This window comes from Amblyomma americanum, chromosome 4 (assembly GCF_052857255.1).
Source record: "Amblyomma americanum isolate KBUSLIRL-KWMA chromosome 4, ASM5285725v1, whole genome shotgun sequence".
Lineage (NCBI taxonomy): Eukaryota > Metazoa > Arthropoda > Arachnida > Ixodida > Ixodidae > Amblyomma > Amblyomma americanum.
The window spans coordinates 63,363,440-63,388,656 of NC_135500.1; the positions used below are offsets into that span (position 1 = coordinate 63,363,440).

General features: G+C 47.9%; 1 protein-coding gene across 2 annotated transcripts in view; it reads right to left on the reverse strand.

Moving 5' to 3' along the window:
* Positions 1-1,166: 1,166 nt before the first annotated feature.
* LOC144127986 (uncharacterized) overlaps positions 1,167-25,217 on the reverse strand; it is an 80,879-nt gene continuing 56,828 nt past the window's right edge. The window contains exons 8-10 of one of the 2 annotated variants that reach the window (XM_077661020.1): positions 10,134-10,224; positions 9,373-9,520; positions 1,167-2,055 (exon numbers count right to left, since the gene is read on the reverse strand). In XM_077661020.1, coding sequence (XP_077517146.1) covers positions 1,985-2,055; positions 9,373-9,520; positions 10,134-10,224 — 310 coding nt within the window. In that variant the 3' untranslated portion in view covers positions 1,167-1,984. The remainder of the gene's footprint in view (positions 2,056-9,372; positions 9,521-10,133; positions 10,225-25,217) is intronic. The other variant, XM_077661021.1, reaches the window with a different exon arrangement.

Sequence of the window (25,217 nt, forward strand, 5' to 3'; positions counted from 1 at the left end):
GAAAGCAAAAAAAAATTCAAAACCTCCCCAAAATCTTTGTTGTCCCGATAGCCGATGCGAAATGAGCCACACCTTCACCCTGCGCTCAGCCATCGCCTCCACACCAGCGCCAGGTGCGGCTTCCTGCAAGAAAATTCCAAATTTACGGCCGGCCTCCCTCCGCGTGGTGGCATTTAAAGTATTGAGCACTTACTTTGAGTTCCAGAAGCGGGCAAAGAACATTTCTAGACATCTGCCCAATGCACTTGACGGAGTCAAAGCTCGTACACTCTTATACGCCCGCGGGCTGACTGTCACGCGACTCAGCAGTGGAGAACAGCGCCACGGAAGATTCTCCAGCGGCGCACTTATGACCGGCGCGATTTGAAGCGGCCGCTTGGTCCGACAGACGAGGGGCCGAGAGAAGCGAGCGGCTATGGAGTTAAAGCGACCATTGAGTGGCGTTGCGCTTGGAGGGCGCTTGAGGCGCCTCGAGACTAGGGTGCCTTGATGCCAGCGCCGGATGGAGACAACTTAAGCGACGCCGCCATATTGAACCAACTGGACTCACTAATGTACCGCGAAATGCTCGACTGGTAGCCCAGTGTAGCTCTCGCTGCAAAAGGCCGTTCAAGTTAAAGCACTTTGAAGCGCGCCGAGAGCATGAACGGCGCCGTCACAAACGCTAGCGCCGCTGATCCCGTGTGATTCAATATGGCGGTTCCCTCCACCCCGGCGGCGCTGGCATCGAGGCACCCTACTCTAGACGCGCGCCACCGTCAAGTGGTCATCCGTTCTGCACGGCGCCTGTGCATACGCTCGAGCCTCAGTGCACGTAGACCGCGAGAAATGCAACCCCAAATTAGCGTCGACGAAGCACGGGGCCAAGAGGAACAAAGCGTCAGACAAGATGCTACGACACATTCGTGGAAGCCTACCAAAGGATCGCCAAAGAAGCGCCTGCAAGCTGAGCGTCGTCCAAGCAACAAGCCGTTCGCGAACACAATCGAGATGAAGCGGTGAGGATAACAACACACAGCTCAAAGTATGCGCAGCTGCCTCGGAGCTACCAGCTGCCGGCAAGCAAGGTGCTACGCGGTTAAATCGTTCATGGTGGTCCGGTTTCACTGCTCGAGCGCACAGCAGTGCCGGTGCGAGGCCAGATGGAATTGAAAACACGCCGAGGGTGGTGCCCAGTCCAGTTAACCTTTATTGATATTATTATATACATTGAGCGGTGATATTCCTTCTAGGACATGTGACTCACAGAAGCTGGACAGCTCCAGTCACCTTATTCTTTTTCAAATTTTTGTACCCACATTTACAACCGTTCAAATAAAAAATACCTCACGTCTGACACGAGGGTACTCCATAGTAATCACTGCATAAATACGATTTCAACGTTTTATAGCCGCGCAAACCAGCCTACTAGCATCATTGCTAGCTCAAATACAAGTTCTATAACAGTGAATATCAATAACAAAAATGCGCAGCACCTTGAGCCAGGCCTGCCAAAATTCACTTGAGCACATCTACATGCGACTAGCTGAACGTAAGAGTATAAAATGATAGCCAGGTTAATGCGCAACTGTTGTCACCTTTGCATGCAAAGTTTGCGACTGCCTATCGGGAGCGACGATTTTATACGCTATCGACACTATGAAATCCAGTTCTACATGCCGGAATGACAGTTCGCAGACTGCCATCTTACGCGCAGCACTGCTTCCAGGTGTCGTCAGAGAGTCTGAAAACGCCTGCGCCGGGAAGGCAGTCAAACTAAGACAGCAAAGTATCTACGCTAAACGAAGGCTAAGACAGCTTAGAAAGCAAAACTGCTCGCACTTTCTCCGTGCACCAATGCATGCTTTCTTTTGCTGCGTTGAATTGGGTGCAGCAATGCAGGGTGCTTCAGGAGAAGCGACACGTGTCACAGCCGTGTCTGCGAGTCTGCATCGTCTTGGAAGACGTTTCCGAACAGCGCCAGCTGCGGTGGTGGCCTCCATGTTCACTTCTCTCCACCGTCCTTGCGCAGACCTTTGGCGCCGAACACGTACTTCTGTGTCGCGTTCAGGTAACCTGCAATATGGGCACAGTGCAAGATAGGCGTCTACTCGCTCTCTGGATAGTACCTCCGACCGATAAGCGGCAGAAGTGCAGCTTTGGCCGTCATCTTCCCCCCCCTGAGGGAATGATAAGTTTCTACTTCCACATATTACGGCTTGTTGCGCCTGGGGCATCTCATCAGTCGCACTATACTCTTGCGACTGTGGCAGCACACCACGCTGTCACCACTGTTGCATCCGGGCCATCTCAACCTGCTGTCACTGCTGCAGAGAGCTGAGTGATGAAGCGGTTAAGGCGGCGCTGAATCAACAAAACATTTATGTACAGTCTTTGTCAAAAGTATACACCCCGAGGGGTCTGCTTCCGAGCCCTGCAGCGCGACTCCTCTTGCTTGCTCGGCGACTCTAATTTCACGAAGGTGGGATGAACTTAGGTCGTGAACCCTCCCAAGACACTCCCAAGCCTAGGAATGTCAACTGTGTTAAAGAGCCCCGCTACACGGCTTGGAAGCAGATCCCTTGGGCTGTATATTTTTGACAAAGACTGTACATTATATACAAGAGCCTTACATATTCGGCACAAGGGCCGAGCAGAACGGGCTCGCACAAAGGAGCGCGGCAATGACCTGGGAGGGTGTCTCCCTTAGCTTCCAGTCTCCGTCTCCCTCTCAGCGTGGCTCGGTTTCTACAGCCTCGGGAACCGTTGCTGCAGCCGGCAGTTCGAATTGCCACCAGGATTTTTTTGATCATGCACCGCACCACGTCACAAGGTTCAGGTTGGCACTTGCAACCTGGCACTGACAATTCAGCCCGCGCCACTCCTGCGTAACGCTAACTAGCCCATAAAGTCCCTTCAGATTACTTGTTCATGCGTGTACCAACCATACCAGACACAGCACACACATTACATAAGCATGCCAGATTTCACTAAGGCCCAGACAACTAGTGCATAATCTGTATGCAACAAGCCGTGAGCCCTGAGTGTGGACACAAGCGGACGCTGTTTCCTTGAACAGCGGTCACAAAGCGACGTTCCGGAAAAAGCGGCGTCCGTCGCCCGTGGACAGAGCAACTTCTGTTTTCGCCGCGAGGAAGTGTCGAAGGAAGGGGAGACTCGCTCCCACTTCCGACGAAGCCGCGCCTGCCGATTGGAGAGGTGGCGCACCCCGCGCATCTACCTCGATGTTCAGCTTCAGCGTTAGGGCGGTGATGTCCACGCACACTTAAGCAACCGAATGCCTTTGCGGCAGTGCAGTACTGTTCTGGACTTCCGGCCGTGTAAGCTATGGCTGCCAAGCGTATGAGTGTTGGTTAAGGCACAAACTTAGATGCTCCATGTCCGTAGCAGGCGTTTGCGCAGTCATAATGAAGCAAACTGGCGACTATATCGACCAAGTAAAGGTCCTCTTCACCCTAAACGGAGGCGCTGCCGGCGCGACGGGATCACAGTTCTCGCCTACTTTGCGTTATCGCCTTAATGTTTTTTCTTAGCTTTCTTTTTACCGTGGGACAACGTTAAAGCGCCAAGCAGACCAGACAACTGTGAAGACTGTTGCTCTCGGACTGTGATTTCGACATGATGTACGGCCCAAAGTGACGGAGCTACCATAAATGGCTTCTTGCACAGCGGATCCACTCCAGCTATACCCTTCGCCGGTTAATGGCTGTCTGCGCTATATTGACCAGAAAGAGAAACTGGCCAGTGTCTTTGTGCACAAGAACTTTGTTTACGACGTGCATTTTGTTTTGTTCGTGCCACGGCCTAGACTTTGACTCCAGGGCCATCTTCCCAGCGACGGAAAGAACGGGAAGAGCGCTGCGGCTTGTTCCCAGAAGCTTAGATCCCACCTCCGAGGAGCCGCGCTTGCGCGGCTCGTAAAAAACCCGCGCCAGGTTGCCCTTCTACCCTGAACGGTACTCCTCAATCTCTCCCAAGGCTGCGTCACGTGACGTTCTAACATAGGAACAACGTGGGGGGACCTGGGGAACTTTGGTCTTACTTGCACACAGCACCGGCAACATGTATGAGCTGTAGCTCTTGTCCAAAACCCGGAAAATGTAACCAATTTCGTTCATAAAGCTCTTCGACTTCCCTCAAGTTCGCATCTCCGTTTCCTCAGGCATGACACCAAGCCGGAGGCGCCCATGTTGCTAACCCTATCCCGACAGGACACAACGGCGAACGGGACCATTAGCCTGTTACAGCAAGCTGTCACAGACATTGTGCTACGAGTGCTTTTAAATTATAAACGAGCACAGAATGAAAAGACACACTTCAGGATGCACTGCTTCTTCAGTTGATTCACGTAACCCCAGACTCATCGGGCAGCGGTGGCGGCGGTAGGAACAACCGCAAAGTGTTCAAGCGGCGTTTTTTTTTTACTTCGCAGATAACTGCAACGCGTACGATCTTCAGTTCAGCTACGCTGGGTGCATCTGGAAAAGATACACCCCCTATCGGCCAGCACTTTCAATCTACGCCCCCTCCTGATTCATAAAGCCTGGAAGAGCGTCAACTTCTTCACTCATCGGGCAGCGGTGGCGGCGGTAGGAACAGCCGCAAAGTGTTCAAGCGGCGTTTTTTTTTTACTTCGCAGGTTAGTTTTTCTGCTACTTGATTCCGTTTTTTTGCTTACCTGCCGTTGCTGCTGCTGCCCCAGCACTAGTGTCCAGCTCTGTGTGTGAAATGCCGCTCAAGAATGATGATCTCTGCTCTGCTTGTTATGAGACTATCGAAGAAGGTGAAGACTGAGTGATATGTGCCGATTGTTGCCAAAAATATCATGTTGGAAAGTGTGCCGGAGTTGGGGAACGGGTTTTTGAAAGTAAAGACGCTAAAACAAGAAAAGCTCTGAAATGCTTGACATGCCGTACACCAGCGTCTCGCTCCAATGACAGTAGCGCATCTCAGAGTAATCAGACTCCTGTTGGTTTAAGCAAGCAGCTTAATGACATCAGTAAATCACTTGCATACCTTACAGCAAAAGTAGATGACTTGACAACTTTGAAGTAAACCGTTTCAAACATCGAAAAGTCCCTCCAACACATGTCTGACACCTACGATAAACTACTAGAAACATCGGAGATGCATGAAAGGGAAATTGAATTGCTTCACAACAGAGTTGACATCATTGAGAAAAACCACGACAGACTTGAAATTCAAAAACTTCGCCAAGAACTGAACGACCTAAGTCAGTACAGTAGACGTCAAAATATGGAAATTCATGGACTACCTGTGACCGATGGTGAAAAGCTGCTGGACAAAGTTAACGACCTTGCGAGGAAACTTGAGTTGCCCTCTATTGCAGAAACCGACGTTGAAGGGCTACATCGTCTTCCTTGCGAGGCGGACAGGGTCCCTGTAGTTCTAATCCGTTTTGCCAGACGATCTACGAAGGCAGACTGGTTCGCGAAGCGAAAAGAATGTGATAACGACGTCAGGTTTTTTGATCACCTGACCCCTTTCAACAAGAAACTAATGTGGCTCGCTAAAAAGAAAGCTAAAGAAATGAACTATGAGTTTGTCTGGTCGAGGGAAGGAAAGGTGTTTGCTCGGAAACAGCCAGGCGCACGGGTTATCAGGATCGCTTGCGAGGAAGACGTCGACAAAATAATTTAAATGCATTAAGCTGAGAGGTTGCGCAGTGAACTTGCTCAAAAATGGCATACTTCACTTCTGAGTCATTCAACGAAATGTTGAAGAGTAATGCCTACAATTCTCGTAGCACTTTGTCTTTTTATCATTTAAATTCCCAGAGCCTAAAAAACAAAGGCGAAGAAGTAAAAGCAGAATTACACAAACTTAACATTCATTTTGACTTCATTGCATTTACAGAAACATGGTTTCATACAAATTCAGATGTTATTCAGCTTGGTGACTACAAACCAATTTCAGTTTTTAGAGACGGCAGGCGTGGTGGTGGTATGTCTCTATATGTCCGGAACCACTTATCTTTTGACAATGTGCCAGATTATTCCCTCGTGCACAATGACTTTGAAGCAGTATGCATACTTTTTCATAACATTATCATAATGGCACTGCACTGTATCGCCCGCCTCATGGTGATGTGGACAACTTTTTTAGATGGATTGAGTCCTTCTTGAAGCTAGCAAACCTTAATAAGTGGCGCATCATTGTAATTGGGGATTTTAACATTAACTTTATGGAAGATATTCCTTCAAAGATCACATTAAGTGAAATATTCCTTTCTAATGGTTGCAAAGATACTATTGATTTACCCACGCGCATATCAAAATACTCCGAAACACTAATTGATCTATGTTTTACAAGTATTCCGGCAAAGAGAACTACATCAGGTGTTTTTTCATCAGGGATCAGCGATATCTGCCCATCTTTTCACTTGTTTCAGAGAAAAAGAATCCTGACGGTCTTTTTTGCGTGCGGAAAATTTATGATGATAATAATATTACCCGATTTTGTAACTTGATGTCGTCTACTAATTGGATCGAAGTATATCATGAAACAGACCCTACACAAGTGTATGAAGTATTTATTGAAAAACTGCTAAAACTTTACGATGCAGCCTTCCCCATTATGACAAAAAAAAGCATAGAAAGGCAAGGAAAGAATGGATAACAAGTGCTCTCCTGAAACGGATTGATGAAAAGAATGAAATGTTTTCTCGTTTTCTAAGAACTAGAAACCCGGAGGATTTAATTGAGTTTAAGAAGTTCCGAAACAGACTAAATATGGATTTAAAGAAGGCGAAGTCTTTATTTTATAAAAACAAGTTTTCGGCAGTCTCGCACAACCCTAAATTGATCTGGCAAGGTATCAATGCAATCATAGGGAATAAGAAAAAGGATCTTCCCTGCGAACTACGAATTAATGGAGTCAATTACACGAGAGTTTCACTTGCCAATAAACTTAACGATCATTTCATAGTAGCTGGAGCTCATCACGGGGCTGCTCATTCTTATGCAACTAGAACAGTAGAGTCATACATGCTTTCCAGAAGTAATGCTTCCATATTTCTGTCGCCCGCTTCAATAGATGAAGTAGAATCCATCATAAATTCTCTTAGGAACACTTGTTCACCTGGTGATGACGAAATAGCCATTTTTCCGATTAAATGTGTTGTTAGAAATATCGCTGGCCCTCTCGCACATATCTGTAATAGAATGCTGCTCACAGGTGTCTTTCCAGAAAAACTCAAAGTTGCGCGTGTTACAGCGGTCTTCAAAGGGGGAAAGAAAAATGACCCGAATAATTATCGCCCCATTTCAGTGCTGCCACTGTTTTCAAAAGTACCTGAGCGTATACTTTTCAAGCGAGTTTATAGCTTCCTCCAAGCTAAAAATTTAATTTGCGCAGAGTAGTATGGCTTTCAGCAAGGTAAATCAACCCAAACAGCACTATTAGACAACAAAAACTGTTTAATTCAGAATTTTGAAAATAGACTTTACACTGCTGGAATATTTCTTGATTTTTGTAAGGCTTTTGATTCGGTTAAGCATTCAATATTACTTAAAAAGTTAGAGATATACGGAATTCGTGGAATTGCCAATAAACTATTTGAGAGTTATTTAAATTCACGGAGGCAATACACGAAAACACACGATATAAAATCTAAATTTGGTTTAGTAAACTTTGGCGTGCCCCAAGGTTCTATTCTAGGGCCCCTTTTGTTCATTGTGTACATCAATGACATTGTTAATATTCCTTTAACTACTAATATTGTGTTGTATGCCGATGACACAAACGTGTTCTTTTCAGGCACTAACCTACAAACACTTGAGCAGCAATCAAATGTCTGGCTGAAAGAGTTAATGATCTGGCTCTCTGTTAATCAACTTGAATTGAATGTTAACAAAATGAAATTCATGCTTTTCCACCCAAAAAATAAGCCAGTAGATCACCACATCTCACTTCACTTTAATAACATAAGAATTGAAGATGTGCATAGCATTCGGTTTCTTGGTGTGTATTTCCGCAGTGATCTAGGGTGGAGTGATCACGTGAACAACATCCGATTGAAAATGGCGAGATCGTTATGTGTGATTTACCGATTAAGACACCTTTTACCAATGCAGGTTAGAAAACAATTATATTTTGCTTTGGTGCACTCTCATCTAGTATATTGCAATCTAGTATGGGGTACCTGCAATAAAACTGATTCACATAAATTATTTGCCCTCCTGAAAACAGCCTTACGTGCCTTATGTATAAATCCAACTGATGAAACAAACCTCTTCAAACTTTTCATGCACGCACTTTCCTTGACTGTTACAACTTTAGCTTAGCGATTCACATGTTTTATAAAATTAAGGAGGATTTCACTTCTTTCCAGAATATGTACTTTTCTAGAAACATTAAATATGAATTGCGCGTGGTTTCCCTATCTGCTACAAGATCCAGAACGAATTATGGAACACAAAGTGTAACTAACCAAATTGCAGCCTTATGTAATGCGCACCCATCATTAGTGATAATGGCTCAAGAAGCTACGAGCTCTATTGCCTTTAAGAAAAAATTGAAGTTGCTCTTTCCTGTTTTGTGATTTTGCGATTACTTGAGTCTAGTTGGAACTGATTCTTTTTTTGTTGTCTGTATATTTATACTCCAGTGCTTGTTATCAAATTTTCTAATTATTTTCGTTTTTTAGTTATTATCTGTGTTGCATTTATGATTAGAAAGTTCGGGTGTAACGATGTCATGTTTTTGTTTTTTTAACATTATAGTAATGTCTTTCTCTCTTGTCTCGTGATCAGGTTTGATACCCTTAAGTGTGCTGTTCTTTTCTTGAAAATGATTGTTTTTTTTTTAAACATGATTTGCCGTCTAGTCACCAGTGTCCAGAGGTGTAAGCCGGGGTGTAGGCCTCGTCAGGAGGCACGCTCTGCCTGTCTCCTTTTGCCTCTCCCCGGGGGCATATTGTAATATGGCCGAATAAACTTTCAAACTTTCAAATATACACCCCGGCCAACCGCGAGCTATGACAGTGTCCTCAAGAAGCGAGCAAATAGCCACGAACAGGCTACGCACTGTCAATGTCACGCCACGCAGCTAGGAACATGCTCTGTAAAAATTATCTAGGCCACAGCGCGCGAAAATAAGCGCATCCAGTTTTGAGGGCCGAGCTCCAAAGCGGCGCAGAAAGCATAACTCTCGCGCTCGCGGGGCCTTTCGAAAGCCAGGAGATTAGGTTTAGACTCCTTTCGTGACGGCCAGCAGAATTTTGGCAGAGTGCACACGCACTGTCACGCGTGTCTCCCGAACCACAGCGCTCTTTATTATCTATCAGGCGAGAGTAAGGCGACCACTTCAGCTGTGGACATCTCCAGGACTAAAAGCGGAACGGATGCTCACCCCTCTCCCGGCACTCCTGCGTGTCGGGAAAGTCCAGCTCCCAGAAATGGTCGGGCGTCGGCGGCGGCGCGTACAGAGCCCGGTGGCGCGAGCACTTCCGCAGCAGATCCTTCCTCTGGGCCTCCGGCAGCTCCAGCCGGTCGTAGAACTGCGAATGCGAGCAGCTCAAGTCGCCAATGCTGCTCACCAAGGCAGCTGCACTCTGGCAAATACAATGATCCTCATACATTGATCAGGTTGGGGCGACCTAAAAGAATGAAAAATAATAACCTGTTTACAGTAGAGCCCACAAGGCCCAATGGTTCAAGCCAATGGCTGCGACAGAGTCATAGAGACCGGCTTCTTTCGCGGCCTAGTCAAGCAGTTTAGAGAAACCGGACAGCCGACCGTGCCACGTAAGAACATGTCAAGGACAGCGCCAAGCTGGACGAATAAGCTCGCGTCTACCAAAATGTCATTCGCGGAGGTGGCTATGCGGCCGCGCTTTGAATCGGGCTTGGCACCCCTCAACTAAATATTTTAGACAGTAGATATATAGTTTCTATAGACAATAGAAATCTTAGGCAACAGACTACGAATAGACAAAAGTAAATATCTATACGAAGGCGATAGAGTCTACAAGGATTCCACGGAAAGTCTAAACACCATTCCTGTAAGCGGTCAAGAGCGCGCGAGAGAAGCAGCAAAGAGAAAGGCTTCAACGAAGTCCAGCTGCATTCACAAGCGCCACGTGTGATGACTGCAAAAGCAGCCCCACTCACCTCCTGGCATTCCTTGCACTCGTGGGCCGGCAGCTGCTGGCGAGCGGCCTTCTTGAGCACGGGGCTGTTGTGGTACCTGACGGAGGGCTCCCTGCAGAGATGGACATGCACAGGGCAACGCAGTGAATCCGGTGGCCACTCCCTTCGAGGCATCCCTAGAAGGCACTCTCGGACACACGGTAGCGCAGAGGCGGCTAGCGCCGCAGGCCTATAAGCAGGCTGCAGCTCAAACAGCCGCGTCCCTTCGGGGGAAGGGCGGGATAGCACTTTGGAGGCAGGCGCACGTCTTCGCGCTCCATCGGCGGACATTATACCGCTCGAAGACTGCATTCGGGGAAAACGGAGCAGCAGCGACATCGGCGCCAGCGACTGCGGCAGTTGATGATGCAGGCTTGGCGATGCCGCACTAAAGGATCGTCTAGATGTTTTTTTTTTTTACAATTATGGCCCTCAGAGGTCTTACCAACCCCAACGGGACACAAGACGAAGGACTACCACAAACAGGCGCTGACTATCAACTGGTTTTTTTTTTAATTGAAGAACGAAAAGCGTATAAATACGTGAGCGAAAATGAACACTTACCAACTCGCCCAAATTTCCGCCTTACCAACCCCCGTTCTGACCAAGTGCCGGAGACAAAAAGAAAAAACACGAACACTGGAGAGCCTGCTGCATCTCTGTTTTAAGAACGAAGCTTTTCCGAAACTGGGCGACGCATCTGCGTATTCTCGGCTGCAAGCCGGCCATCAAATGGCATATTTCACTAGCTCCGAAGGCTACTCCAGCGTTCACCATTAAGACAACAGAAGGAGCACTAAAACATTATTCTGGACAAGCCATAGCTGCTCCATATCCCTCAGAGGCCGATCTCTTTTTGTCCGCCATGTTCTGTTGGCCCAGCTTTACCAAATTCTGTCGGCGTGAACACCACGAATGGTGCGTTCTTAACCTGCCTTTTCTCAGCATGTGGCGCCCTCTGGAGGGTGGCGAAAATTCATCTTCTACTGACTGAAAACAAACGCAAGTGGGAGACGCAGGTGCGATCTGGTACCAGGAGTCAGCTGCGCCTGCGGAGAGAGAGAGTGCGTGCGTTCGTGCGTGTGTGTCTGTGTGCGTGCGTGTGAGAGAGAGAGAGCTGCTGCCATCTGTCGCATGCGCCTGTCACTGCGCAGTAGCAGCTGGCTGTCATTTTCAAGCAGTGCAGCTGGAGGAGAAGAGGGGCGCATGTGCAGAGCGGCTAATTCGGCAGTGCTTGCTGCAGTCCTCTCTAACCCATGCGATTACGCACATTCAACTTAGTGCACACTGCCTCCCGCGGGGCAATGAATAAAAGTACAAACGATGACGGTGATCGCGGTGAAAAACATGTCATTCCACTGAGACCTTTCCGGCCATCGAGCTGTTTGCTGTGCCCGGTTGTTGGTGCACATGGTGGTGACCTCCGTATAGACATGGCACATACCCACGCGGGGAATTGGCCAGGGTTGGTGGTCAATGCCAAGTGCAAACACTCAGGCGATTGCGAGGAAAATACAGGCATGAGGCATAAATGTAGAACAGTGAATTGTGAACCAGTTGTCTTTGATCCTTGACCTCATCTTTCAAAATATCTGCCCCGTGGTTAACGCTGCGCATGTTATCTTTCTCGCCGCCATTCATCCGTCTGCGAATTCCAGTCAGCAGTACACCTCCGCCCTCCATCCCGCAGGAAGGTGACAGCACTTTTCGCCTCGCTATGCGCAGGAGCGCTCCCGTCACACGCCACTTGGAAGTTGCGTCAGAAATGTAATATCTCGGCCCTCTCCCCGCCGTGGCTGCGCAGAAACACCGTAAGGTTGCAGAGAAGCCGCGGAACAGCAGTGCCGCTGCTACACTGCGGTCAGAGAGCTCCGCGTTATCGCAAACAGAAGGCGCGCTGCCAAGCCATATTTCCCTGTGCCAAAACTCGCCGTCTTCCGCGGCAGACGAGCGCGGTTCCCTTGGCATTCAAAAGATCACAAAAGCCGCAGGTCGACTCGAGCCGGCTGACACAGAGCGAGGTTCTTTGCTGGCGCCACGAAAAGCGAGAATGACGGTGAGGAAAACGGCAGACCAACGCCGCGGTCGACGTTGGCGCACTACGTTGACTGGTTCGTTTAGTCGATGCATCACAGTACGTGACGCGGGTAGCAAAGGAAATTGTCTTCGCCGCCCATGTCACGTCCTGTGCGATGACGCGCTTGGGGGGGCCGTTTCCCAGCCCCCGCTTAAACGCAGACAGGCCGCAGCGGAAGAGCACCTTTATACGGATTTACAGGCTCCGTCCCGCGCGCTGCAGTTTGGCGAGTGCGAGTGGCGCCATCTGGTTAACAGCGGTGGCGAAAGGTGGACGCCGCTCTTGAGCGACACGGCGTTTCCTCCGAAGGCGAAAACAGAATTCGCCAATTATGGGTTACTGAACCTACTGCTGTGTTTACCAATGCCATAAAAACTATAATAACACTGCAGGCACGGTACCAAAGATATTTTATCGCTTTGCTTGGAGATAAGCGGTATACTGGAAATGAGTCCATTGTGGAACTAAATTCGTGAGTGTGAACTAGGAGGGACGTTACGTTACGTTAGGGTGTTTTGAATGTGTCATCACCGGTAGTAGCCAGTTATGGCTTTGTGTGTGCGTGCAGAGGAAGGAATGCGCACAGTGAGTCACAGGAAATGGTTTACGGTGGAGTTCTTGGAGCTAGCATCTGAAGTTTCCGTGTTCGTTTGTTATGCTTGTCTATGGTTCAATCCGACACTTGTGTCAACCCTTTCTGGAGTTAAAGTATTTATCAATAAATAGGAAAATACAACCAAGATGTTATCTCAGGGCACAGGTCGTTGGGAATTCATTTACTTGGTGCCTTGATGAAATACAAGTCCTCTAACATAAGAACATAGCAAGAAACACACTGTCTTTCTGTATGCTTAGACCTATGCATCTGAGAGGGGATTGCTTATAACGCAAATCCTCAGGACGTTGATCATTATCGCCTGTGTGTAGTAAGAATGCGTTTTTCGCAATTCTAACTCACCATTCACATAGCGGATGTAAGGTACTGTGCGTAGCTTATTTCATTATCTGGGTCAATCAGACACTTGTTTCTCAAACTGTAGGGGCACTTAATCTCAATAAGTTGAACCACGCTGCCGGATGTTGCAATGGCGTCAAGACTGCATCACAATCGTGGCTGCTCGGGATCGACGATCAGCTCAACCTGAAAGCGATTGAAACTAAATGTAGCAGCGGTGAAGCAGCGGTAGCGTCAAGCCTTTCGGTGCGTTGAAATTCGCAGACAAGTAGACGTTGACTCGCCCGCGGTGCCGTTCTGGCAACGCTGTCAGTGAGCGTCTGCTATGCGGCCGGGCTGACGCGAACACACTGGGCCAGCGCCTCCTCTATACTTTCGGCGCTGACTGGCGTCCACTTAACGCGGCGAGTGCCACGAGGCGGCGCTGGTGATGTGGTCGCTGTAGTGTTCCTGTATATGCTCCCGCAGGGAGCAGAGTTGCGCGACTGTTTTCCTCGCGCCGCTCTTGACGCCATTCGCCGAGCGGCCGTCACGTGATTCTGCTGACGACTTTGTACCATTTTGAAGTGGAGGAGCCGACTTTCCAGGCGCAACGCCGGTTCCTCGCCAGCCCCAGTACCCTCTCGGCTGACGTCGTGATCGGACGCGTCGGGTGCAGTCGGCTGCGGTGTGTTCCCGCCTTTTCCGTGCGCTCCAGTTGTATATATTTTGATAGTGTGCGGTGACGGCAGCCTAGTCTGATAAAAATTACAGTTCAATATAAATTATAAATTGTTCAGCAGGCACGCTCAAACTTCCTGCGGCGACTCATGTTTGCCATCAACAAAATATCTTCATTTTTCCTGCAACGCTACAAGTTCCAAATGAAAATGTGAACAAAGGTTTTGTTCCGAACCTAACTGTATGTGACAGAGCATTTCTCATGTGCAGCCGCTGCCAGCCTGTCTGCTTATTCTGCTGCCACCTCCAGCATTTTGCAGAAATGGTTTGTTTTGTGAAATAAAGAATGTTTGACAAGCAAACTGTATATGAAATTTTGTTCTAGTCCCAGTCTATTACACAGAAGTGGGAGGCCAGTCTCTCTGCATGAGAGCAAGCTTTGCCTAGGCTATTTAACTATTTTATTTGTTAAGAATACCCGTAAGGTTCCACTGACAAGGATGTTAACACTGAAGGAGTGGGGAGCAAAAATAGCATGAAATACTTAAAAGCAAAATTGGATATTCAGATAATTATTTTTCCTTGAGTAAAAGCATGGAGCAGTCCAAAACAAAGATATTTTGGAATGCAGTGAAGGTACACATATTTCAAGTAGGTCAAGAGAAAACGCAAGAGTGCATTGGGAAAAACGAGCAAATAACATCACGAGAAAGAGATACACATCACTTTTCGAGATCCTTGGAAACTATTAAAGAAGTATGGCACGTGATGTGTTTGGCATGAAAAGATGACCATGGCATAGGAAAAATGCAATGGAGGGCTAGAAGTCAGAGCAACCAATGATAGTATATTTTGTGAAAGATAAGTGCGCGAGTTTGCGATATCTGTGACTTTGGTTGGTTAGATTTACTTGCGTGCAAAATGCATTGCTTTAGACTGCCCGCATTCACATCATATGCAGCGTGGTTTCACAACCTTCGTGCAACATCGGCGGTCGCAACCCTATAGAATAATGTATTTCAGTGTGGTTCTGCAGGGAGATGCAATACCGCACTTCTCTTCATCGCACAACTCACGCAGGCTTTTGATTTTCAGGCATTTCTGCGCCATTAATGTCCGTACTGCGAGCTATCGCTGTGATTCCGCGATCTTTCTGTCATGCTGTATATTTTCGGAAAATCAGATTATTTTTCGGCGTTTTTTTCAACGAAGTATGATGGGCTTAGCATCGATCCCTGAGCACTGAGAAAGTAAAAGGAAAAAAGGATGCCCGCAATCCAGCGCCGTTTGTAAGCTTTTCAAAAAAAAAAGCGAACTGCTCTACAACGCCAGCCCCGTCATGATCCCAGCACCTGTGCGCTCGAGGACCTGCTTTCCCGCACAGCTTGGAACAAAATGGCGGACCTTCGCGCACTCTGCTCCCTGCGGGAGCATATACAGGAACCCTAGGTCGCTGCTGGCGCCGCCATACAAGCGCACAAAGCTGCACTTAGATATAGTGTTCTAGAAGGGGGTAGTGGGTTCAGCAGCCGGCGCGCCCCATGCATTGCGGCGAGGCGGCGAGTGCGGACGGGACCCGGATGTTGCGGCGGCGCTGTAGTCGCGTGGGCTGTCTATTTGTGGTGCCCATGTGCTGCCTTTCGCACGTTTGTTCACGCATGGTTTGCGGATTTGGCTGTTCTCCCTTTTCAGCGCATCATTTTAGTTTGTTTCGCCGGCTGCTTTTTCATTCGTGAAAGGCTGGAATGCCGAACCGTCAGCGGCAACGGCACTGCTTTGCTCCCGGGTGTGAAACCGGCTACAAGTGGACTAAAGGAAAGCAGCCGTTGTTGTTTACCGTGCCGAAAGATGAGGAAAGACGCCGAATTTGCCAGTACATCAGGACATCCAGATTGAGCCAGGATCCATTGGAAAATTTATTTGGCATAATCAGGCAATCGTGCGTGTCCAACGACCACCAAACACCGACACAGTTTCTAATTGTCGTCAACTGCTTGTCATTGTATAATCTGGCCAAGACAGTGCGCTCAGGCAATGCTGACCTTGATGGACACAGTGGAGAAATAAGTTCTCTCCTGGGTGCGTGCGATGCTCTTGCTCAAGAAGAAAGGGTTGCTGCAATCGACCAGCTCATCCAGAAAGGCAACCTAGCTTCAGCCGAGTGCATGCTTCAGAGTATTCCTGCTGAGCACAGAGAGTATCTAGAGCAGAAGAGCGACGACCGCCTTATACATATGGCAGGGTATGTTGCCCGAAAGTTTCTGAAACGTTATGATTGCACGCACTGCAAAGCCTTTCTATTGGAAAGCTCCAATAAGTAAGGCGGAAATTCTGAGCTAGTTCAGTGATATGTGGCAAGGGAGGGTTGTACCATTCGCAAGAACTTTTCCGGGCAGTGAAGAAGTTAGAGGATATATTCACTGTTTTCTTCAGTCGCGAGAAACGCTGCAGTGACAGCATAATAAATGTAATGCTGCTTGTGAAGGCAGATTTTGGTTATGCCTTAGGTTGCAGCCAGCACACAGATGCGCTCACAACAGAGTTGACGAAGCTCTATGTGCTGACAAGGCTGCACTTTTATGTAAAAGGGCTGAACCAATCGCGACAGGAAAGTGCCTCTTTCGTAGCAGCCGTAAGCAGTGCCTTGAGAAGGAGGTGGCTGCGAGTTTATTGTAGCAATAAACTTATTTGCTGCCATTAGTTCCCCTACTATCTTTTTTGCAGGTGTATTACGAAAGTTCGCGCATTGCAGGAACCGCCGTGACCGCATCACCGTGATGGCATCACCGTAGCAGGAATTACCTATCTAGATTTCAGTGAATGTGTACTTTGTAAAATAAAAGTTGAATTCGAAGAAATAAAGCCTCGTCGATTCGGGATCTCTCTGATCAGGATGCGTAAGTACGCGTGCCACAATTGTTTAGCTAACTTTAACAGTGTATGTGGTTGCGTCTGGACGTGCATCGAAAATTTTAATTGAAAATTAAGCGATTTGCTCTCCCACAATTTTACTTCTGCCCTGTTTGTGAGCTCTGCGTTTAGAAATGCAACCGAATCGTCATACGGCGGTTCTGTCTCTGCACTCGTCGGGTCGGCTTTAACTTCGCCCAAACTTGTGGCATGTCCGCCTTTCCACCTTTTCTGGGATCTTTGCCTTGAGATGTAGGTTTTAAGAAAATATGCATTAGAGCTGCAGACGTCCCATTTTCGGTGTTGAACCAGATGCACACAGCTTTCTCGGCGCGTATCGCGGGTATGTCGCGGGTTCTTTACAGGATGGATGGAAGGTAGGAGCCTCCCTTTTGAAACGGGGCAGTGGTTGTTGCCACTATGCTGTTTTTTTCCTTTATTTTTGTTTACTCTGCTGTAAGTTGTTAATACAATTCGCCATTTCCTTTAAAAAAACGTCTTCGTACACTTTAAAACTTATGTCACCTCTCTGCTTTTGTACCACCAATCCTCCAATCGCTTTTTGCTAATTTCCACCGCAGATTTATTAACATGACTATTGTTATCTCTAAACCCTAAGGCCTCAGGAAGAGTGACTGTGCCTGCATCGACATCGGGATGGATACCATCGCATTTTAGGATGAGGTGTTCTATTGTTTCTACAGATTTACCGCACACAGCACATGTGTCATCTTCTTCGTTAAATTTTTTTCTGTAGCTGCGCGTTCTAAGACACCCTGACCTAGATTCAAAGAGGAGGGCACTGCCTCTTGAGTTATCATAAAACGTTTCCTTCCTGATCTGCCTTTTCCAGCATCGATATAGTTCTACACCATGCTTCTTTTCCATTGAATCTATACAATTTTTACCTTCGACGTTTTTGACCTGTCGTTTAATGCTCTTTCTTTCTCCTTCGCCAGCTTTCTAGTTCGTTTCCGCCACTGTGTGTCAACGCTCTTTCTGTACAGGTATTTAAATACCTTATCTGCCCACCGGTTATCATCCAATTTCCTCAGGCGTTCTTCGTATAGTACTTTACTCTGAGCTTCTCGTGCTTCGAACGTTGCCCAGCCCATATCCCCCTGTACAGCCTCGTTTGTGGTTTTCCCGTGGGCACCTAGTGCTAATCTTCCGACAGTTCTCTGATTTACTTCTAATCGCGACTGAACTTCAGCCCTTAAGCATAAAACCACATTCCCGAAAGTAAGCCCCGGCACCATTATTCCTTTCCAAATACCTCTGAGGACTTCATACCTGTTGTACCCCCACAATGCCCTATGCTTCATTATCCCGGCATCTCTTCGCCCTTTTGCTATGAAAGACTGTTCGTGCTTTTCCGTGTACATATGCCCGTTGTTTACCCATACCCCGAGATATTTGTATTCGGCCACTCGGGGTATTTCATGGCCTTGTATTATAAGCTCCTGATCAGTTGTGCTGTTGAAAACCATCACACCTGACTTAGTTGCGCTAAAACTGAAACCTAGACTGTCTCCTTCGTCTCCACAGCAATTCACCAAAGTTTGCAAATCTTCTTGGCTATCTGCTAAGAGTACAATATCGTCCGCATACATTAAACCCGGTACTGATCCGGAGTTCCGGGGTTCGAACCCGACCGCGGCGGCTGCGTTTTTATGGAGGAAAAACGCTAAGGCGCCCGTGTGCTGTGCGATGTCAGTGCACGTTAAAGATCCCCAGGTGGTCGAAATTATTCCGGAGCCCTCCACTACGGCACCTCTTCTTCCTATCTTCTTTCACTCCCTCCTTTATCCCTTCCCTTACGGCGCGGTTCAGGTGTCCAACGATATATGAGACAGATACTGCGCCATTTCCTTTCTCCCCAAAACCAATTATTATTATTATTATTAAACCCGGTAGTCGTTGCTTTCACAACCTTTCCGCCTAATGTGTATGACAGATAATAACCTAGATTGCTTCCTTGTAGCCTTCTTTCCATGCTTATCATATAAAGCATGAACAGCAGCGGTGATAGAGGACAACCTTGCCTTAATCCTTTGTGTATCTGGACAGTTGTTGTACTCTTAATTCCTTCCCATGTTATTTCAACTTCATTTTCTCGATATATTTCCTGTAGAAAATTAATTACCTCATGACTGACACCTTCTCCTTTTAATATGTTCCACAGGAGTTCCCTGTTCACGTTCTCGTATGCAGCGCTTATGTCCAAGGAGGCTAAATACAGAGGTCTGTTTTCCGCCTTAGCTATTTCTATGCACTGGGTAAGCACGAACAGGCAATCATCTAAGCGCCTACCACTTCTGAACCCGTTCTGAAGTTCTCCGAGTATTCTATTACTTTCTACCCATGACTGCATTTTTATTTTCACCGCCTGCATCGCCAGTCTGTATGTAACTGATGTTATCGTAATCAGTCGGAAGGATTTTATGTTCGTCTTATTGCCTTTTCCTTTATAAAACCAATTCATTTTACTGTTTCCAGCTGTGCGGAATTTGCTGATTCGTTATGACTGCCTCCAATACTTTTATCAGCGTTTCCTTGCCTCTTGGGCCAAGTTCATTAATTAGCTTGATTGGAATTTCGTCGATCCCTGCTGACGTACATCTTGGAATATCTGCTTCCGCCTTTTTCCAGTTAAGATTCGTCAGTTCCACGCTGTTTTCTATTGTGCGTTCCTGTGTTGCTCCCTCATTTGGGGTGATTACTCTGTCTTTCTTAAATGACTCAGCTATAACTGATGAAATGTAGTTCACAGCGTCATCTCCCTCTAAATATTTTTCTTCGGCATCGTGAATCTGTTCCTGCTTTCTGTGATTCGCTTTGCCCAGCCAGCTTATATGGTTCCAGAATTTTCTTGGTCCCCCTTTAGTTGCATCGCGAACTTCAGCCAGCCAGCGATCAGAGGACTGCTTTATTTTAGCCTGGACGAGGACCTACACTTGCTGTTTCTTTTGTCCATAAGATTCCCATTTTCGGCCTATTTCCTCTTCAGATAACTGCGCCCTCTTTGCTTCTCAGTGTTCCCGTGATGCCAACCGTCGCTGTTCGGTGGCCTCCCTAATTTCCTTATTCCACCAACTTCGTGGCTTCCTCTTTCCTCTCCAGCGGTTTACTCCTTTTACTTGTTTTATTTTTGTACTAATGAGGAGTTCTAACTTATTATAATCCCACTTTTCCATGGGATGTGTCTCTATTGCTTCCTCTATGCACGCCGCTATTTGCGCTATTTGTTCATTTTTTTCCGCACTCTGTTTGACTCCCCTTCATTTCTCTTTTGAGCAGGGCTCCAAACAGTAGACTAATGCGCTTATGATCACTGCCGAGGCTGTACTTCCCCTCTTCGTCTATTTCCGTCATTGCCAACTTGCTATACATACCCTGCGAGGGTAAGCAGCAGGCAATGGTCGTTTGCCTGTTAAGGGATTACCACGTGATTTGTCCCTCACACTTAGTTTCTCTATTTACAATAACTAGGTTGTATCGCTCACAGAATTCTAGCATGAACTTCCCGTTATAATCTGTGTATCCATCCAGATCATCGATGTGGCCATTTATGTCCCCCAACAGAATAATATTGGCGCCTTCTCCAAACTGCTTTATATCGTCGTTGAGACACTTAACTAGATCCGTGTTCTCTTGCCTGCATTTGCCCCCTGTCCCTAAATAAACTACTCCTAGCCATGTCCTTTTACCGGCAATTGTACCCGATACCCAGACATGTTCTTTGCAAGTTGAATTTATTATTTGCCAATTTGTTCCTTGATGTATCAGCATACCTACTCCTCCTCCCTTCCTCTCCGTTGTTGTTCTGTTGCTCCCTTCCCAGACGTAGCCATCAATATATGGTGGGTCTTCTAGATCCCTGAGATGTGTGTCGCATAGCGCGTATACACCTACTTTTTCGTCTTTCAACTGCTGTTCTATCTCTAACCACTTCGCTCTCTTTCTACCGCCTTGCATGTTTATGTACCTGATCCTAGTGTTAAATTTCTTTTTTGTAGCTTTCTTCCTGGACCTCTTAGTCTCCATTTTATTGGCGTCAGCCTTCATTGCTACACATCTACTTTGCTTCTACCTATCCCTATGCCCTGAGCCGCAGTGGACCCCATAAAAAAGCTACTGCCCGGCCTGCGAGGCGCCACCCGATCTTGGCTCCTAGCCTTCTATTAAAGTGGATGCCATCTCGTGCAAAGCCTCCGCCAAAGCCTGCTCTATGCACTTCCCTGTTTATGTCTGCCACTTCAAAGCCTTCCTCCTGGCTTAACTTCCATATCTCCCGATTAACAGCCACAACGTCCTTGGCAATTTCTCCGTTCCGTCCTTGCACTTCTGGCACTGTGCACACCACGATCTGGACTTGCTGTGCTATCGCCCTTAAATCGTCAACTCCCTCCGCTAATCTTTCCGCTACTTTTGCGGCTTCACCATTCAAGACATCATTTAGTCCCGCCGCTATCACTACCAAATTGCGCTCTTCAACATTCTTAGACAGTTCGTTTTTTGTCTCTCTCAGTACTGCGTCCATTTTCCTGCCTGGGAATGCCCCGACTGCTACCCGCTTATCACCCTTTACACGCTCCATTATAGTCCTTTTGCACCTACTCATGTTTGAGTCACCACCGATAAGTACTTGGGTACTCGCTTCCTCCATCCTAATTTCCGGATTATTATGCCGACCTCATTCCTGGAAGTTATTTTGTTCCCCTTCTCTCCATCTCCAACAGACTTCCTAGCTGCCACGTGTGCGTAGCTGCTCCTGTCTGAACCCGCCTGACCTAACTCCTTATCGCTGTCCATGCCAGCGCAGGCCCCATCCACGTGGCTGGCGCTGGAATGTCCGCCAATGTCACTTCGCTTGGCGGTGTCAGCCATTTTTGCGTTCAACAACTCACTAAGCTGCTCTTGGAGTTTGCGCTTCTCTGCCCTCTCTACCTGCAGCTCTTTTTCTAGGGCATCCATACGTAGCGCTAGGCTGGTGTTTGCTTCGTCAGCCCTGTCCAGGCGTGCACCTAATACGCAGCATTTGCACATAAAATTTGCGCCTTCGGCTTCCTCTACAGATTCGAACCGCGTTTCTTTCAGATTCACCAACGTCTCACACTCCTTGCATTTCACCTTCAGTTGCTTGACCATCTTAGCAGCAATCTATTATTCCTACCACAAAATGCTCGAGAAGAAAAAAAACCACTTGCAACCACGTGCTCAAATAAAAATCTGTCTACCGCTAAAGCCAATCACCTATAAAGGAATACTAACTACCTGTCTTCTAAAGGAATACTAACTACCTGGCTCACAAGTGAGCCCTGCAGATCGATAGCTGTCAGATGGAAAAGGCCCGGCCGTTAGGTCACTGACCTGTTTTTTCGCGAGCATTTCACCTAACTAGCCCAGATCTAAAACTAGCCTAAATCTAAGCTCTCAAAATATTGAAGGAAATAACTCATCGATTTGTCGTAGTCACGCGCTCTCGCAGTCGTCCGTCCGTCAGGTCCCGGTCACCACGCGTAATCCGAAGAGCACCGAGACAAGCGTCCGCACAGCACGGCTGTCAACTGTCAACTCCGTGCTCCGGAGCCCGTGCTCCGGGGGCGCCATCTCGCGCTGTCAACGTGAGATGCCGCCCCCGCGGGCTTTCCCTGACCCCACTACCCGCTTCTAGAACACTATAACTTGGAGCAGGGAAGTCGGCCACCTTCGCCTGAAGACGGCACAGTTAGGCGCACGGCCTGGCGCGCCGCGATAACAATAAAGTGACAGCGGAAGAACACGACCAAAGCCTCTGGTTACGATTCCATCAACAGTTCAATTTCTGAAGAAATACTGGCGTTTATAGCCCAATTATACACAAACGAATACGTTTCAGTAGTCGCTTAATTTATCGACTATTCTGTGTCGGTGTAAAATTGGGAAAGTGATTTATGTCTACAAGTAGTGAAATAAAACTTCGCCGCGTAACTACCGGCCCGTCAGTAACCTACGTGAACGTGCATTCGTGACAGCATAGAGCTGCATTCGAAAACAGCTCTCCTTCGAGATCCACCTCATCACGTCTGCTCATAAAATGGACCACTTTTTTGACCATGCAGTCTAAGCTAGCTGGTCACGCTTATATTTTATAGGCGCTTTACAGCGCGGAAGCATGGGCGCCACCATATTTGTTCACATCGCCATCGCTGGCATTCGGGCCTTCTCGTTTCGATGGCTGCCGGCGCGCTGACGCCCGGCTGCAAGATGATTTCCGGCTCTCGCTGTGGATAACGAGCTGTCGTGTGAGTGCGCATTGTATGTGTTGGTGCTGGAAAACGTTCGCAGTGGTGTTCCAGCCATTTCAAGTTCTGGAGCAATTTTTGGAGCAGATAAATATTCATATTGGAGCACCTTTGTATCAGAACGATAATTCTGGAGCAACCCGGGAGCAGCAAGAACGGAATAAAGGAGTCACCCGGAAGAGGTTGTTACTAACGGGATCAAGTTCAGTCATGTGTAGCTAGGAAGAAAAAAACAGATGAAAGGTGCTCACAAAACAGTTACAGAACATTTTATTAATGCTGGCACTGTCTTGCACGCAAGTTCAGCCAAGCATGTTTGACTAGAAGTCCAAAGGACACGTCCTTGAACCATTCTTTTTTCACGTTGGTACTATCTCAACGCTTCTTGAAATTTTTTACAAATTCATCAAGCTCGCAAAGTGAATCCGCAAGGCTGAAATTCCGTGTTCCAACAGAGCTTCACCTCGTTGGACCTGCTCCAACCTTTTGTTCTCCAACTCAAAAGATACGACTTCTTCAGCCCGCTTCAGGGTTGACTGACATGATGCAACCGACATGATGCGCGAGCATGGAGGACGGAAAACTCGGGTGAGGCCCTGACTATCCGAGCTGTATGCCAAAAAGTGTGCCGGAAGTCACGCGCTTTCGCAAGGACAACTGGAAGTCCTTGGCCGAACGCGCAGCCAATAGTAACGCTAGGCGCAGCAGCGTCGTCTGCTGCAATGCCTGCTGCGCATGCGCAAGCGCGCTGAGATGGCGCCCAAGTAGGGGGAGGAGCAGGGGGGGGAAGGGGGGGGGGTAAGCCGGCTTCAAAAAATGTGACTTAACCGCTGTCACATATAATTGGGAGTCTAAATTAAAATTATGAACGAAAGAGGCTTGAAGAAGACGACGAGGTTGGCGATAAGGATGACGTGGATTAACCGAAGACTAAAGAAGATGAAGAAGCATTCGGTGAGGTGGAAAGAGATAATTGGTGGAGAAAAGAAGACGACGACAAGGCTTACGTGGACTAACACCGAGGCTATAAAAGGGCGAGTGAGAGCGAGGCACAGGGGGGAAGAGCAGAGAAGCGGAGGCTCCGGCGGGTCAGGAACGCTTCGGCTGGAAGAGATCGACGCCGGCCACTGCTCCGGTGAGCTCGCGTTCTACGGCTTCGCTTCGTGGACTTCCTGCCGTTCCTGAGCCCGTTCCGGGGAGTTAACTGAGGACGTTACCACCTGCTACGGCCAGGGGTTCTATGTAAAAACGTGAACGCGAAATAAGACACATTCACAAGAAAGCTGGAAGGACAACGCGCCAACTAGCCCAGCAACAAGTGTTACTTGAGTACGGCCAGGGGTGTCTCCAGCGCTGTTGCCACCCATCCGGGTGGTGCCCCTAACGCCAACAACACCGGCATCACCTCCACGGGCGCTTGGACCGGGAGCTTGTACGACGCAGCCAGCGACGCCAGCCGCAGCACATCTAACGCCATCTCGACGCCGGCTACTGGACCCATACAACGCCGCAGCCGCACCGAACCAATCGTGAGCACGAACGCCGACCGCTAACAGTAGAACGCTAGTAGTAGACGCTGATATCAGTGTTCCCGGATCGTGTGTATGATAGTATTTGTGTTTTGTGTTAGTTTTGTGAGCTAGTGTGTGTGTCACGTAGGGTGTATTAAATGTACGTCTCTGTGGGTACACCTGTCGCCTAGACCATTCTTTCAGTCCGAGTGTTCCCCGGAGAGGTCCGTAACAAAGATCAGTGGCGAGCCTGTGCCAAGATTCATTTCCTTTTTTCTTTTTGCTTTGTCTCAGATTTTTCCGATCTCTCGACGGCAGAAAGTATGGATTTGGCAAAAACGTTAGAACTGGCGCTCAAGCTGGGGTTAAGCAAGGAAGAAGCGATGCGTCTCTATGAGGAGGAGACAAAGAGGCAGAAAGAGGAGGCAGATAGGCACAGAGAGAGGAAAGGGCGCAAGCACGCGCAGACGCTCGTGAAGCAGAAGAGCGCGAGGCGAAAAGAGCTCGCGAGGCAGACGAGCGAGAAGAGAAAAGAGCTCGCGAAGCAAAAGAGCGAGAAGAGAAAAGAGCTCGCGAGGCAGAACAGGAGAAAAGAAGGATAGAACGGGAGAAGGAGTTTATTTTGTGGAAACATGCGCATTTCGCGGAATGATATGAGGAGATCAC